This window comes from Ictalurus furcatus, chromosome 26 (assembly GCF_023375685.1).
Source record: "Ictalurus furcatus strain D&B chromosome 26, Billie_1.0, whole genome shotgun sequence".
Taxonomy (NCBI): domain Eukaryota; kingdom Metazoa; phylum Chordata; class Actinopteri; order Siluriformes; family Ictaluridae; genus Ictalurus; species Ictalurus furcatus.
The window spans coordinates 3,034,559-3,050,542 of record NC_071280.1 but is presented as its reverse complement, the minus strand read 5'-3'; the positions used below and the strand labels follow the sequence as shown (position 1 = coordinate 3,050,542).

The window sequence follows — 15,984 nt, the reverse complement described above, 5'->3', positions numbered from 1 at the left end:
TTCAGAACATGCTGGTCTCCTGGGATTTTCACACACAATGTACCAATCTGTGTTTTGCCGCAAGAGTTAACACAGAATGGTGCGAAAAACAAAAAACATCCAGTGAGTGGCAGTTCTGCAGGCGAAAACAGCTTGTGGATGAGACAGGTCAGACTTTATTGAGCTGACAAGAAGGCTATGGTAACTGAGAAAAACACACTTTACAACCGTGGTGAACAGAAAAGCATCGCAGAACACACAACATGTCAAACCTTGAGGTGGATGAGCTACAACAGCAGAAAACCACATCGGGGTTTCGCTCCTGTCAGCCAAGAACAGGAATCAGAGACTACAGTGGGAACCCTTACAGTTTGGGCTTACTTATTCTCCTTGGAGCTCTCTCATCCACAAGGACTGGTTTCTTATTTCCCATCTTTGTCTTCCTCCTTTCTCTCCCTCTCTCTCCCTCTCTCTCCCTCTCTCTCTGCCTCACACACAGACATTGCAGTCAGCTAATTCTTTTTCTCCCCTATCCATCCTCACACCTAATCTGCTCTAATGAAGTCCTGATCCACCAAATTAGACCCAATCACTTCAAGCCAGGGGATAAATATGGCGGCTGTCACTGCCAGCACACAGAGTTATTAGCCTGATGCTAATACATAAGATCTAAGGTTGAAGCAAGGACTGGTAACTTCGTTAATCGAACAGCTACACTTAGTGTTTTCTTTCCGTCACAATTACTTTAACTTATTATTATTATTTTTTTACCAGGGATGTTTACAAACTAAAAAAGTTACAAACATGTATTTTCAGTTTTTCATATATCACATATGTTCATATGAACATATATCACATATGTTCATATGAACATATATCATATGTTCACAACCAAATCTGTAGTAGTTAGCTGGCTCTTGCTATGTGTATTTTCCATCAATGATTACAACCAAAACAGCTATCAGTTAACAAGCTGCTTTCTGTAATCTCGAAATATACCACAACAGCAAGTACATCTGTACCTGTAGCTAGCACTTTCAGTGTTTTTTCTTGACAGCAAATGCTACAAAAACAAACAATCAATCTACCAAACAGTTTGTAATGTCTGCTAGCTAACAAGAGCTTCAAACTATTTCACTCAGTGTTGATTCAAGTTTGATTGAAAAACATTTTCACAATAATGTTTAAACAGTTAGCATTTAGCAACCACACTCTGTAATAGTTGGATTTTAGTTCAAAACAGCGATATTTTGACTTAAAATTTTGCTGTTTAAACCTCTTATAATTTTTAAACAGCAAAACTGATTTCAATTCAGTTCAATTTCAACTAGTGGGTGCCCTAATTTGTGGTATACTACTGGGTGGCATATATATAGTACTGAAGGTCTTTAATTGGTGCGAATTGGAGACATATTCCTATTAGCTTAAACATATTCACAATATACTTCATCTCCGAGCATCTTTGAAAGCTCAGAAGTTTTAAAGCTCCACATTGGTGGTGCTGCCTCATGGGTTCAGAGTCCGTGGATCGATCCTCAGCTTGGTTACTGGCTGTGTGGAAGCTTAACCTCTTGTTTGCATAGGTTTCCTCAAGGTTCTCTGTAGGTGGATTGGCTAAGATAAATGAATATGTGTGTAGATGATGCCCTGTGCTGGCCTGCCATGCTGGGGAAAGAAAATAGAAACCTTCATAGAATTTGTAATGGTTATAAAGGGAATTGTATTGGTTTTAATGGAAACTCTAATGGTCCCTGTGGGTCTTTACTGGTAATTTGGTGCCTTCTATTGGTGACATGTCATGTCTAGTGACCAGTAATGGTAAAGGTAATGGTTTTAATGAATAGATGTAGATGATGGTTTGTAATGGCATTTGTAGTGGAAACCATTAGAATTTCTGTGATGGTTTCTATTGTTTTGGGGGGGCGGGGGGTTTCCAGCAGGGTGGTGTCCCATCCTGGATGCATTCCCACCTCATAAGTATTCTCAGTAAAGCCTCTGGAACCACTGCAAAAATGTTCGCATACATGGGATATTTTCGAAAACATTGTTTGTGTGGATGGAGATCTTTTAAAAAACACTCTCCTCGTGGATGGATATATTTTCAAAACAATTGTGGATGGAGATACCTTCGACAAAGCTTTCTTGTGGACGGAGGTATTTTTTTGAAAACGTTGTTCCTGTGGATGGAGATATTTTTGAAAATGTTTCTGTGGACGGAGATATTTTTGAAAATGTTTCTGTGGACGGACATATTTTTCAAAAAGTTGTTTGTGTTCACAGAGATGGAGATATTTCCAAAAACGTTTCAAATTTTTGTAAACTTTTTTTAAATGGAGCGCTAATTTTTTTTCAATATGTGTGGATGGGGCCTTAGGAAAGAGCGGGGCCATAAATGCCATGTCCACGATAACAATACGGTGTGTTGAATATCGCAATAAATTTCAGAACTGATTATTGATACAAACCTACACTAGACTCTTTATGTTTACGTTTACTACATTTTACGTAGAAATGTTAAATATTTAACTTCTTTTTCTTTTTGGTTTCTTGCGTCTTTCCCAAAGTCACCTGGACCGTCTCGAAGTTTGGGGTTGTTAAGTCGTGATTAACGCTCCCTGACAGATTAATTCGAAATTCATCCATCAAATCTTACGATTCGTTTGATTTTTTTATGGATCGTCGGACGTGTTTGTGTGTGAGCGAGCTGTGCTTTACGCAGACTGTCTTCGCTACCTCAGCGTTTTTTTTTCTCGTCCTCGACCGAAACAGAGTCGTGATGCATTTAAGAACATCGGTAACGGCCCACCTATGCCGACCCGCAGGCAAATAAAAAGTTATTGATACTCCCACCTTACCCTTCCAAATAAGACTTATTGTTGCTGCACTTTTATCTAATCACTTGGCGAAACAGAAATAGGTGGATGGGAAAAAATTAAAACTCACGGTAGGGAAAGGGGAGGGAGGTGGTGTGAAGGGGTCAGTCCTCACCCCGCTACCATGGGTTCACCTTTGAGAGATGAAATTAGCCCAAAAGCTGTTACAAATCAATGAAATCGATGCAATCAGCTGTAACTGACAGGAGCGGCACTCACCTTCCTAACTTGCCTTGCCTTAATCGTCCCTGAGAGCCTCGTTTACACAGGTTGCTTGTGCACTTTAATTAAATTAACAAAAAGGAACAGGTTTCCAAAGGGAAAAAAAAGAACGAATGAGAGCACTGGCCTGGCACTCGCGCAGCAATTCGGCTTGATTACTGTAATATTCCCTAATGAACTATTTATGCATCTGAGGCAAAATATACAAATTTGTCATTTTAAACAATTCTTCTGCCAGACAGCATTGGGTAAAGAGTTTGTGTGAGTGGTAGGAAGGTTATTCACAAGTTTGGCCATTCACAACGGATTAGAAAGTGTGCACAGACGCATCCAACATGCCTCCATGTTTGAATGACACTCTCCTTTAGACTTCTCATGGCTGTCTAATTTTGGGCGTTTTTCACACTTTGGCTTATATAATTGTGTCCACACCCAGGACTGATTCTGGGCTCGTTTTGTACTTTGTACCTATGGGTCTTTACCGCGTTTTGGGTAAAACCAGCAGGTTGCTGTTGGATGAACTAGGTGATCTAGCAGGAGTATATTTATTTAATGATCATATTACAAAGGTATATAGGAGCACCACCATGAAGACAAATGAAAAAAATTAGCAACAGGATTGTAAAATCAATTCTGTGAGACACAGGTCACCAGTGAAGTGATTCACGTGCGGGAATGATATGATTCTTCAGTCTAGTACGGGGCAGCATTCCTGCAGCTGCATTCTGAACTCTTTGTAAGTGTTTAATGGAGCTTTTGTTAAGCCAACAGAAGCATTGTTGCAGTAGTCGAGTCTAGATGTAACAAATGGATGTGTGAGTTTCTCACTATCTGTGGAGGAGTGAACGTCACGTACTTTAGAGATGTTACGAAGGTGATAGTGTGCAGTTTTACAAACATTGCTAATATGTTTTTTATCAAACACGATCCCTAAATTCTTAACGCAGTCTTTAGCCTTGAGAGACAAGGAGTCCAGAGATGGCATAATTAACGTTCTCTGTGCATCATTTCCAATAAGTACCTCTGTCTTGTCTTTATTTAGCTGCAGAAAGTTCTGTGACGTCCGCAAGTTTATGCTCTCTGTGCAGTTTACAAGCGTGCTAATCGGCTTGTGGGCGACCTGAGGAAACCTTGAGGAACCCCTGAGAAACCCTGGAGGAAACGTATCAATTTAACAAGGCATTTATTTTCATAAATTAGTAAGAGGGCACGGTGGTTTAGTAATTAGCATATTTTGCATGAATGAATGAATGTGTGTGTGTGTGATTGTGCCCTGTGATGGGTTGGCACGCCGTCCAGGGTGTCCCAGAGTTCCCTGGGATAGGCTCCAGGCTCCCTGTGTAGGATAAAAAAAAAGTGATGTAGAAAACGGATGGATTTATTAAATGATTTATTTGTAATCACACAATCCCATTTTGAACAACCTTTGAATATTAAGAACAAAGAGTAAGGTGAGAAACTATTAACTTGCAATGTTTTGTGATTAGAAGATAACTACTGCATTGTCATTCTTCTTCTCCTTATTATTATTATTATTGTTATTATTATTATTATTAGTGTTCAAGTATTTACCTATTTACTGATTTATCATAGCAAGGGTGCCATCTGTAGGGCACTTGAATAAGTGCCGCTGTCCTGCAGGGGTGTGTACTACACCTTTCCAACTCAGTGACGCCATCTTGTGACCATCTTGCATTAAGTGGCGCCATCTTGAAAGACTAGTAGTTGAAAAACTACTTTTCCCAGAACACATTTCGGCGGATCTACTTTGTACATCCACGTGGTTTTTTAGTTGGCGCGGTTTGTGCTGCCAAGCTCTCACCAAGTTAACACCATTTTCACACTTTCTGCAGGTTTAGTACCGGATCTCAGCACCATGTCCACTGAACTGGGTAACAACGACCTTTTAAATGTACTTTATTTATGTGTCACGAGCGTTTCTGTTGTTCAGGAATGGCGGATTTTAGGGATTAGTGACTTTTGTTTAGTTATAGTTTTCTATGCACCACCATGCTGCTGGTTAGTGTTCACCAGGCCACCAGGAAATTCATGAGTTAATGACTGCATCGGCTGTGTGGTGTGTTTTCTTTAATTGTTTATTTACAAACAGTTGCATATTGAATTAGCTGAGAGTGACTGTGCGCGTGCAGAGACAGTCGTTGCTTAAGGTTGTTGTTGATGTTGTTGCAACAAGTTATAAAACCTAATGAATTTATGATTGTAACCAGAAATTTAAACTTAAGTGAAAATATAATGTATCAAAATCTTAATTAACAGTGGAAGTATCCGGCCAAAACAACAACAACAATAATTTAAAAAACGGTTACAGTGAGAGTTGCTACTTTTAAATGTACAAGTACTTGTAAATGTTTTTTAACTGATTAAAATTTAGTCAAGTTTTCGCATGAAATGTAGCACGCACTTCTCTAAAACTGGCTGAAGTTGCCATTTTCACAATTAGCTAGAATTTGACTTGTTCCCAAACCAATTATTGTTGCTATAGTGGACTCTGCTAGTCAAAGAAAACAGACTGACTTAGTTAAATATAGTTAATGTTAGATAATTATCTACGTTTACCTCAAAATGCTTTTCCACATCCATGTCTCCTAGAAAGGTGAAGATGACCACGATGATGTGCCTAAACAAGTTTTAAACAAGATTTTGCTTATTGAGCCCATTGAGGATGAAGGTTCCTGGCCCTACCTCACTACAAGTTCCACACTGCACTGTCCATTGGATTATCCTTATCTTCAGTCAGGTTTTCACATGATATGTAGCAGTTAGTTCTTTAAAACTGACTGTAGTTGCAATTTTCACAATTAGTTAGAATTTGACTTGTTCCCAAACCAGTTATGGTAGCTAGGCTAACTTGGTTAGAAAATTAGCTAAATTTACCTCAAAATACTCTTTCACATCCATGTCTTCTAGAGAGTTGAAGACGATGATGTGCCTAAACAAGTTTTAAACAAGATTTTGCTTATTGAATCCTCTGTAGTGAGGTAGGGCCAGGAGCCCTCATACTCAAGTTGTCCTGTGTACAATCCTTATCTTCAGACGCACAATGATGGCTACAGTGTTAACTGATGCGTGGTTCCTGTTCGCGTTTGCTACATTTAATTCAATTTGATCAGTCCCTCCAGGATTTTGCAATCGGAGAAATTTGGGCAAAATCAAGCAAACGCTGCAATATTCTAAGGAGCTTGCGATTTTTCAGAATGACCTAAGATTCTCCGCAGGTTTGATCCAAGGCGCAAAACGTGCATTCAACCAAAGCCCTCTTCGCTTCACGTGCTTTGAACATGAGTACAGCTGAAAAGCTTCATTTGTCAACAAACATCACTGCAAAAGAGCGTGCAATTGCAGTTTCGCCAATTCAAGTAGTTTTCCTAAAAAAACAAACAAACTGCGAATTGCATCGCAAATTTTGAAAAAAAGCTGTAGCAAAATCAAGCCTTTTTGGCCACAACTGTCACAAAAAGACTCTGCGATATCCTGTCCAGACTGGTTACTTTTTGAAGTATTAAGTAAAAAGTATTAATACACTAAAATAATACTTAAGTATAGTAACGAAGTACAGCTACTGAAGTTTTCTCACTCTGTGTGACTTTAGAAGAGGAATAAATCATTTCACGACGTGATGTTATAACAAAATAATCGACTTTGACGTGGTAACATTCCACTGTTCTATCTGTACGTCTCAGCTCTCCTGAGCGTGTCTGATAAGACTGGGCTGCTGGACTTTGCGAAGCGGCTGGTGTCAGTCGGGTTGTCGCTGGTGGCGTCGGGTGGCACGGCCAAAGCTCTGCGAGATGCAGGACTCTCAGTGAGGTGAATAACTGTGCAGGATGTTATGTAGAACACTGATTTTTATTGCCATTTAATATATTCTATGACTGAACACTATGAATGTGAATGACGTGAACTTCGCTGCCACGTGTTTTCAGAGACGTGTCTGAGCTCACCGGTTTCCCCGAGATGCTCGGCGGTCGGGTTAAAACCCTCCACCCCGCCGTTCATGGAGGAATCCTGGCCAGAAACACTCCGTCTGACCAGGCCGACATGGAAAAACTCGGCTTTAATCTCGTGAGGTAAGATGAGGGTTAGCATAACTATGCTGAGCTGTTATTTGCTAGCTACATACAAGTTCAGTAGAAAACCTTTTAGAGCTACATCATTTTTATTTGTATATAATATATATAAATATAAAAGTGATGTTTAGGCACTAAAATGTGAGTAGTGCATCAAAATTTGGTGGGTAAAAATAATTAATTTAGCCCCGCTTGCTTCATGAATTAACATCATGTGATGCCACAGGACACATGCCACATGAATTAAATTATCGGCTTCCTCGGAATTAGCTCAGGGTGGGTTGAGACGTGGGATGTTTTGTGTTTATGGCATATGCATTTTGTGGCATATATGTTTGTGTTTGTTCTAGAGTGGTTGTGTGCAACCTTTATCCTTTTGTGAAGACTGTCACGTCCCCGACTGTGACAGTGGCTGACGCAGTGGAGCAGATTGACATTGGTGAGCTGGACCACGAGATACGTTCTCAGAATATACGGAAAACACATGAGATGATTAATCACTTCCTGTGCAGGTGGCGTTACTCTCCTCCGTGCTGCGGCTAAGAATCACGCCCGAGTGACGGTGGTCTGTGACCCAGCTGACTACGAGCTCGTGGCGAAGGAGATGGCGGCTTCGAGCGAGAGCGACACGTCAGTCGACACACGCAAAACTCTCGCGCTTAAGGTGAGAAACCTCCATAAACATCACTGGATAATTATTGTTCAATAGGCCCTGCCCAGTTTGTGCTCCGTTTGCTAGTCGACGCCCCTCAGCACTCCATTCAATAGGCACCATTCTCTCAGCACGCTTGGTTCGCTAGGTTCTGTCCCCTCAGTGCTCTGTTTATGAATCTCCACCCTCTCAGTGCTCTGTTTATGAAGCTCCACCCTCTCAGTGCACTGTTTATGAAGCTCCACCCTCTCAGTGCACTGTTTATGAAGCTCCACCCTCTCAGTGCACTGTTTATGAAGCTCCACCCTCTCAGTGCACTGTTTATGAAGCTCCACCCTCTCAGTGCACTGTTTATGAAGCTCCACCCTCTCAGTGCACTGTTTATGAAGCTCCACCCTCTCAGCACACTGTTTACTAAGCTCCACCCCCTCAGTGCTGTTTATGAACCTCTGCTCTCCAGCGTGCTGTTCATTAGGTTCTTCCCCTGCCGCAGTTTATTGGCTCCACCCCCTCGTGGTCTGTTCGCTGTGGTCTGTTCGCTAAGCTCCACCCCTTCAGCGGTCTGTTCACTAAGCACTGTTTCCTCAGCACTCACTAGGCCCTGCCCCTATCGTTTCCCTTTTTACTAGGCCCTGCCCCCTTGGCCCTCTGTTCATTCGCTAAATTGACCTTAAATTGACTAAGCAAGCACTAATTAAAAGAAGCTACACCAGTGATCCACGTGACTGCCGTTAGAGTTGCACCTTCAAAACGTCCAAGACGGCCCTGAAGATGCTACTTTCCTAGGAATCTTCTAGTGCATATGGCAGCACATCAGTATAACTGCTTTTTAGTGGCATTTGTAACACTAAACATTTCTACGCTGTATATTTGATACATGTAAACCTCTTGTTCTGCAGGTGTATCTACTGACCAGTGCATCAGCTCTGCGTGGTTGTTGTGCAACATGCGATTCCCTCATGTGCAGTTCTTAAGCAACATGTGCTGAAATCTGCCTAGTGAGCAAATCGAGGCCACTTCTTATCTTAACAGGCATTGATTTGAGTTAGTGAAATCTTCACTTTGCTTGAATAAGGTGATGTAACAAAATGGAGAGTCCAAAAGTCCACTATGCAGAACTGATTTGGAATCCGTTGGAAAGTATGGATTTCCTGTTCACCTGCTACTTGTTGTGAACAAAATGAAATAGTTTACCTAATGTTTGTGAGGTGAAGTCTCCACTAAGTGGAGATGTTTTTATTGGTTAATGCGTTGCTTGTGAGGTGAAACTAACCTGCGGAATTCGGGTTCTTTGCAGTCGGATATGTGGGGCGTCGTGTTGGAATGTAGTGGTGGTTTGAGACGTGGCATTTCTGTTGGTTTTTAGTTAACTGGTGAAACACTTTGTTGGTCATGCACATGGACTTTTGGACCCTGGCGTGCTTGGAATTCTCCGATCTCTACAGCGTTAAAGTCCAGGTGGAGAAAATCGGAGTGTTCATCATCGGTGTCTTTGCTGCTCGCTCCTTTCTGACCCTTTTGTGTGTGTAATCACTGACGAGCAAAGAATCTCAATCAAGCGTGGGGATAAACTTCACAACAGTAACGCACATTCCTTAAAAAAACTGTTTGTGTGGAGCATTCGCAGTTACTATAGAGACGATAATGTGTCAGAACGAGCGCCCTAAATATAAGCCTGAGATTTGCAGCTGCACTACTGTCTGAGTTGCTGTTACAGAAAAGTAATCGACAACAAATTGTAGTATAACGTAATCTAATCAGTGCTTAAGTTTGCACAAGTTTGTGGTATTTCAGATATTTGCTTTAGTGATGGTGTGTGTGGTTCTCTGGTTCTCCCTCTCCCTCCTCCAGGCGTTCACACACACCGCTCAGTACGACGACGCGATCGCTGATTATTTCCGGCGCGAGTTCAGCAGCGGAGTTTCTCAGCTGTCGCTGCGTTACGGCATGAACCCACACCAGAGTCCTGCACAGATTTACACACTGAAGCCTGCGCTGCCAATAAAGGGTTAATACGCGTAGACATACACACACGTTTATACAAGCTTTGTGATTAAAAAAAAAGATGCAATACTACCACCTCATTAGTTTTTATTTATTTAAATAAATTAGATATGGACTGTACTGTGAGAAGTTGATTGTGTGTGTGTTTCAGTGCTGAATGGCGCTCCAGGCTTCATTAACCTGTGTGACGCTCTGAATGCATGGCAGCTGGTTAAAGAGCTGAAGAGCGCACTGCTAGTGCCTGCTGCTGCATCGTTTAAACACGTCAGTCCTGCTGGTAAGTCTTTCTCTCTTACATACACACACACACACACACACACACACACACACACACACGTTGCCCTTTCATCCACAAATTCTTGACATTAACTTTTATTTATTGATCCACCCATCTAGATATCCATTTATTTTACTTCATCTACTCCTCTTGTTGTTGTTGTTGTTGTTGTTATTAAGATACGTGAAGCCAACCTCATCATCTTCCTTCTGCTGCTCATGTGCAGTGCAGCGTAACGCACTCTGAGGAAAGCGCTGTCTGCCCTCTTCCGCATACACAAGCCCACAGACGCCCATGATCGTGTTGCTGTGATTGACAAAGCATTTTTTTCCCTTATAAAATTGATTCTTTTCACATGTGTGTGTTTCAGGTGCGGCTGTCGGTGTGGCGCTTAGCGAGGAGGAGGCTAAAGTGTGTATGGTGCACGATATGCTGAAAGATCTCACGCCGCTCGCTACTGCCTATGCTCGTGCCAGAGGTACATCACATGCTTGCATGACACTTTACATCGCATCAGTTACATCTGTAGGTTAGGATTAGAATTAGGCGTTTGCTAACGTCAGCCGTTTTTTTTTCCTGCTCTGTCCCAGACGCTTGAAAACGTTCTCATTAACTGCTGTATTATAATAGTGGTGGTAGTAGTGGTGGTTGTAGTAGTAGTAGTAAATGTTGAAGTAAAGTGTGTAATGGGTCAGTGATGTGTCTCAGGAGCGGACAGGATGTCCTCGTTCGGAGATTTCGTCGCGCTTTCAGACCTCTGTGACGTTCCCACTGCTAAGATCATCTCCAGAGAGGTGTGTGTGTGTTCACATGTTTTAATGTTTACAATTGGAATAATGGCTATTAATCACTTAGCTACTAATTAAAATGTTTTTATTTTTTATTTTTAAACATCAATTTTTGTTTTATTGCTGCTTTGTAATCGTGTCATTTAAGCCATTTTATTTATTTGTTTGTTTATTTTTATACTTTTGATTGTATTGCTAGGTTTCAGACGGAATTATCGCTCCCGGTTATGACCCTGAGGCTCTTCGTATCCTCTGCAAAAAGAAGAACGGAAATTATTGCGTTCTGCAGGTAACACACACTTGACACAGCGCACTGTGGTAAAATAATGGTTAAGAGGGGTGGGGGGGGTACATTTGAATTTGAACAAAGTTTACATTTCCTGAAAGATGTAAGGAAAAAGAGATTTTTTGCAAATTTTTTTCAGACATTTTGAAATCGCAAATCATACATTTTGTTATTTTTGACTGATACGTTCCACCATTGCACATTGTTGCCATACGGCAACAATTTACCAACTCTACCCAATCCCACCCAAAAAAAAAAAAATTTAATTAAAAATGTATTTTTAAATTACTTGAACTAATCCAAGTAATAAAAAAGCATTATTTTTAAAAAAATGTAGTAATTCATGCAGTAGAGGGCTAATGATGTTTTAAATGCATTTCTCGTCAGATGGATCCTGGCTACGAGCCCGATGAACAGGAGGTGAGAGTTCTGTTCGGGCTGCACATGAAGCAGAAGAGGAACAACGGCGTCATCGACAAGCAGCTCTTCAGCAACGTCGTCTCCAGCGGCACCGTGAGCTGAAAATTAAATTCGTCACCATGATTGGTCCTGTAATAACCTTTTCTAAAACTATCTTCTGTCGTTCGTTAGCTGTCCGAGTCTGCCGTGCGCGACCTGATCGTAGCCAGTGTCGCCGTGAAGTACACACAGTCCAACTCTGTGTGTTATGCCAAGGACGGCCAGGTGTGTAGAAAGATGTAGTGTAAAAACGAAGGCTAATACAACTTCTTACATTCTGTGTACACTACCAGGCGACTGTTTTACGCAGACTGGAATAGGTTATATTTTCTTGTTTTGAAGGCCATATTTTTAGCACCATGACAACACAAATTGTATGTAATAGCCAACTGCGCAAGTGTGCGCTCTCTCTTTCTCGCTAGCTAGCTAGCTCTGTCACACTCTATTTAAGGTGAAGATATACAAGTTTTGATTGACCGTGTAGCTAACATTCATGTTGCAGCGTTTATAGTAACATAACCACCACTGCTCAGCTATAAGGCTTCACGTCTCTGATATGGACATGTCTTTGTGGTTATATTGTGTGTGTGTGTGTGTGTGTGTATCTCAGGTGATTGGCATCGGTGCAGGTCAGCAGTCTCGGATCCACTGCACACGTCTGGCAGGTGAAAAGGCAGATAACTGGTGGCTGCGTCGTCATCCGAAGGTTTTGGGCATGAAATTCCGCGCCAACGTTAAACGTGCCGAGATCGCTAACGCTATCGACCAGTACGTCAGCAACACCATCGGAGAGGTGAGCGGGTAATGCTAGTCAAACACGTTAGTCAGAGTGGTAACCAACCATTAGCTTGTTTGTTTGTTTGTTTGTTTATTTATTTATTTACACAAAATGTAATCCACAATTCTTTAGCAAGGTCTGTTTATATTCCTCATCTTGATCAGTTTAGGCTAGTTATTAAATTTGAGCATTTTTCCCCTTTTTTGGCACTTGGGCTAATTAAAAAGCTAGTGTGGAGCTAGTTAATTTTGTTAGTTAAAAAGACTTCTTCACTCAGATGCTAATCAAATACATTTATATAAGTGTGTTTGTTTTTTCTTGGTTGTCCTGTGGCAAGTTAGCATAACTGTGGTAATTATCGTAAACAAGACATTCTTGTTAAACAGAGTGATTAGCTAATAAAAGTTATGCTAAGTTAGAGAGAATGCAGTGTTTTTGTAGTTGGTTTGTTTTTTATTTAGTAAAAAGACTGTATTTTTCACTCAGATGCTAATCAAATTCTTTTATATATGTGGTGGTGTTTTTAAAATTTTATTTTTTTATTTTTATTAAAATGACCTGAGGTAAGCATATCTTTCCTAATTATCATCAACAATATGAGATGGTCTTCCTGACTAGTGTTTAGCTAATTAGAAAAGTTATGCTAACTTACTTTCTCAGGTCATCTTAAAGCTAGCTTTCTAGTTAAGCACAAAACAAGAAGCCCAGAGCTTTTATTGTCTCCTGTTTTTTCTCATTTTGTTCTGTAACTTGCTTGATTCAGGCTAGTTGGCTAGCATTGCCCACTCAGGTATTTGTTTGTGTGTGTGTTTGTGTCAGGGTCCTGACCAAGCCGTGTGGAAGGCTCTGTTTGAGGAGGTTCCCGAACCTCTGAGCGAGTCGGACAGGAAGCAGTGGCTCGACACTCTGAAGGCCGTGGCTCTCAGCTCTGATGCTTTCTTCCCTTTCAGAGACAACATCGACCGAGCAAAACGGGTACTGAGTCGAACTTCTACTTCACTGTTACTAAGCTAGTTCTAACAGGGATGAGTCAAAAAGTACAAAAATAAGAGTAAGAAAATATTTTCATGATTAAATACAACCACACAATAGTGAAATATCTAGCAGGCTAGCATTACACTGAGGTGTTGTCATGAGGCTAAAAGTCTAGCTAGCTAATAGCATTATTTAATGGGGTATACAAAATGGCCAACGTTACATTAGTGTAGCGTTGCTAGACATAAATAACTTGTATATCTATAAACTAAGGTATTAAGTTTAGCAAGCTTGCTGTCATTAAAGTGACTATAGATAGCCAGAAAGCTAGAAAGTGTGCTAGCTATGTAAAATGTATTAAGTAGAGCTAGGTGGTTAGCTTTACTCCAAGTGGTTGTCATATTGTCTGGTGCTCACTGAAAGTATTCACGGCTTTCTGTACACGTGTTTCAGAGTGGTGTTGAGTACATCGCCGCTCCGTCAGGCTCCACTGCCGACGAGGTGGTCATCAATGCCTGCAACGAGCTGGGAATCACTCTGGTGCACACCAACCTGCGCCTCTTCCACCACTGAGCACATCGCCACGTCTCCATTCCGCTACTTCCTGACTTCTGAGCCCGAGAAAAGACTAAGACCTCGTAGCAGCTCTTAGCGCTTATTTCTTTGCTGCGCTGATTAGCATGATGTTACACTTTTCCCTGCTTTTGTGCTTAAAACATTCCCTTTTTCTACTGTAACTAATAACAGCTGTCCAGTTGTGTTAAGTCACCTTGAGTGAATGTTTAATATTGTTGTAAACACTTGTAAATGGTACTAAACATGTTACTCAACACTACAATTCCGTCACATCCCATTACACTTCCTGTGGCAGCTGACCTGACTGAAATAGAAGAGATTAAAATACTTTCTCAAAGGATTTGTGTTGTGTTTTCTTGAACAAGTCTCTAAAAATCCTTGGATGAACTTGGCTTGCCAATTAGCTAGCTACCTAGCTCCTTAGCTGTACTAGCACAGAACAGTAATAAAGTAGTCACAATCTGAGAATATTCATTCAAATATGACAAAATCAAATAACTAGCCAGCACCGTCATTAGCTAGCTTCTTATATAATTGGCTTGATTATGTTTGTGTTAGCTTGGTAATTAGACACCCAGTCTCAAAAGCTGATTTGTTGCGGTTATCTTGTTTATTAGCTGGTTTCTTCTTTATATTAGCTTGTTTATTAGCTGGTCATTCTCGGGAGTAGCTTGTTTGTTGTGTGTATTAGGTTGTTTATTAGATGCACATGGTCATGTTTAGCTGTTTGTTGTCTTTAATAGCTTGGTTGATATCTGGACCGTCGCTACCTAACTTTATAATTAGCCGATTTATTTTCACACCGACTTGGTAATGAGTGTAATAACTTTGTATAATGATTATAATGAGTGTAATAACTAGTTGACTCTGTGTCGTATTGACTTGCTAATGAGCTAGCTAGGATAATTCATCGAGTTGGTGTCAGGGCTCTCAAGTCTCACGCATTCACCATGAGACACACCTTGCGTTTCTCACGCTGAGAAGTAAGGGAAAACTTGTCCCGCTTTATATAATTAAAGGACGAGGGAAGTTTTCTGTCAGGTTCATAGCTGTCTCGAGCTATACACAGTTAAATTCCACTTAGCAGCCAATCAGAAATGAGGATTTCTTGTTTCCAGGTAAATTACGTGGTCCCGCTACGAGCACGTTCGTTACTAGGCAACATGGATGCGCGTGCACACGGAGTGGAAGTTGGAAGCTCCTATAAATGTGGTAGGTAACTAAGGTAGCCGAGAAGTGCACAAAAAAACCCCACAAATATGAAAACAAAATAACAAATCCGAAAACCAAACAACAACATTATTAACACAATGACAAATCCAGAAAACACATGAACAAATCAGACAAAACGGAAAAGGTTTTGTGAATGAATTTCTTACCGCTGATTGGACGACACATCTGTCAATCAAGATATACAGGAAGTACAGCAGGGTGTGGCTCTGCGCCAGTACTGGAAAGTTAAATCGTGTGTGCATATGTTAATATGTTTTGTCCGTACTGCGGTTAAAATAAAAATATAACAAATCTACTGCGTGTCCTCTGTGGATTAAGTTCTTACAGCAGCAGCGTAACATCATCATCACGTTTTACACGCAACTTGTGTTCCTGCTGAAGCGCTAAACGGATTATCTGGTATCCGAACCGTCCTGGTCCACACAACTCTGTCCTTATAGCATTCCTTACTGGATTTAATGGGGAAGAGTTTTATCCTCTAAACAGACCTGCGTCCTTTAGGTGTGTTTTCAGAGAGCGCAAGCTAATCTTTGTCATGGTATGTTAACTTCATATCTAAAATCACAGCATGTGAATGTTCTTCCTCAAAGTAGCGCTGAATAAATTCCATTTTCTCATTTATTTCCAATATAAACTTTTATTTTCTAACATTTAAAGTTTCGCCATGGACAAAAAATGGTTTAAAATAAACACAAAAGTCCACTAATGTACAAGAAACAAAGTTGTTTACAATTTCTTACTTCCTGTATATTTTGATTGACAGACGTGTTGTCCATACAGCGGCAAGTATTCCA

The 15,984-nt window shown here is 40.8% G+C and overlaps 1 protein-coding gene across 1 annotated transcript; it reads left to right on the top strand.

The window, feature by feature from the left end:
• The first annotated feature begins 4,804 nt into the window (after positions 1 to 4,804).
• On the top strand, positions 4,805 to 14,347 carry atic (5-aminoimidazole-4-carboxamide ribonucleotide formyltransferase/IMP cyclohydrolase). The gene is made up of 15 exons (XM_053615056.1): positions 4,805 to 4,966; positions 6,776 to 6,902; positions 7,019 to 7,162; positions 7,513 to 7,601; positions 7,675 to 7,826; positions 9,666 to 9,822; positions 9,970 to 10,095; positions 10,466 to 10,573; positions 10,804 to 10,889; positions 11,083 to 11,172; positions 11,557 to 11,682; positions 11,761 to 11,853; positions 12,239 to 12,421; positions 13,226 to 13,381; positions 13,835 to 14,347. The coding sequence occupies exons 1-15, from the start codon at positions 4,951 to 4,953 to the stop codon at positions 13,952 to 13,954; spliced, it is 1,773 nt and encodes a 590-aa protein (XP_053471031.1). The 5' UTR covers positions 4,805 to 4,950; the 3' UTR covers positions 13,955 to 14,347.
• The last annotated feature ends 1,637 nt before the right edge of the window (positions 14,348 to 15,984 follow it).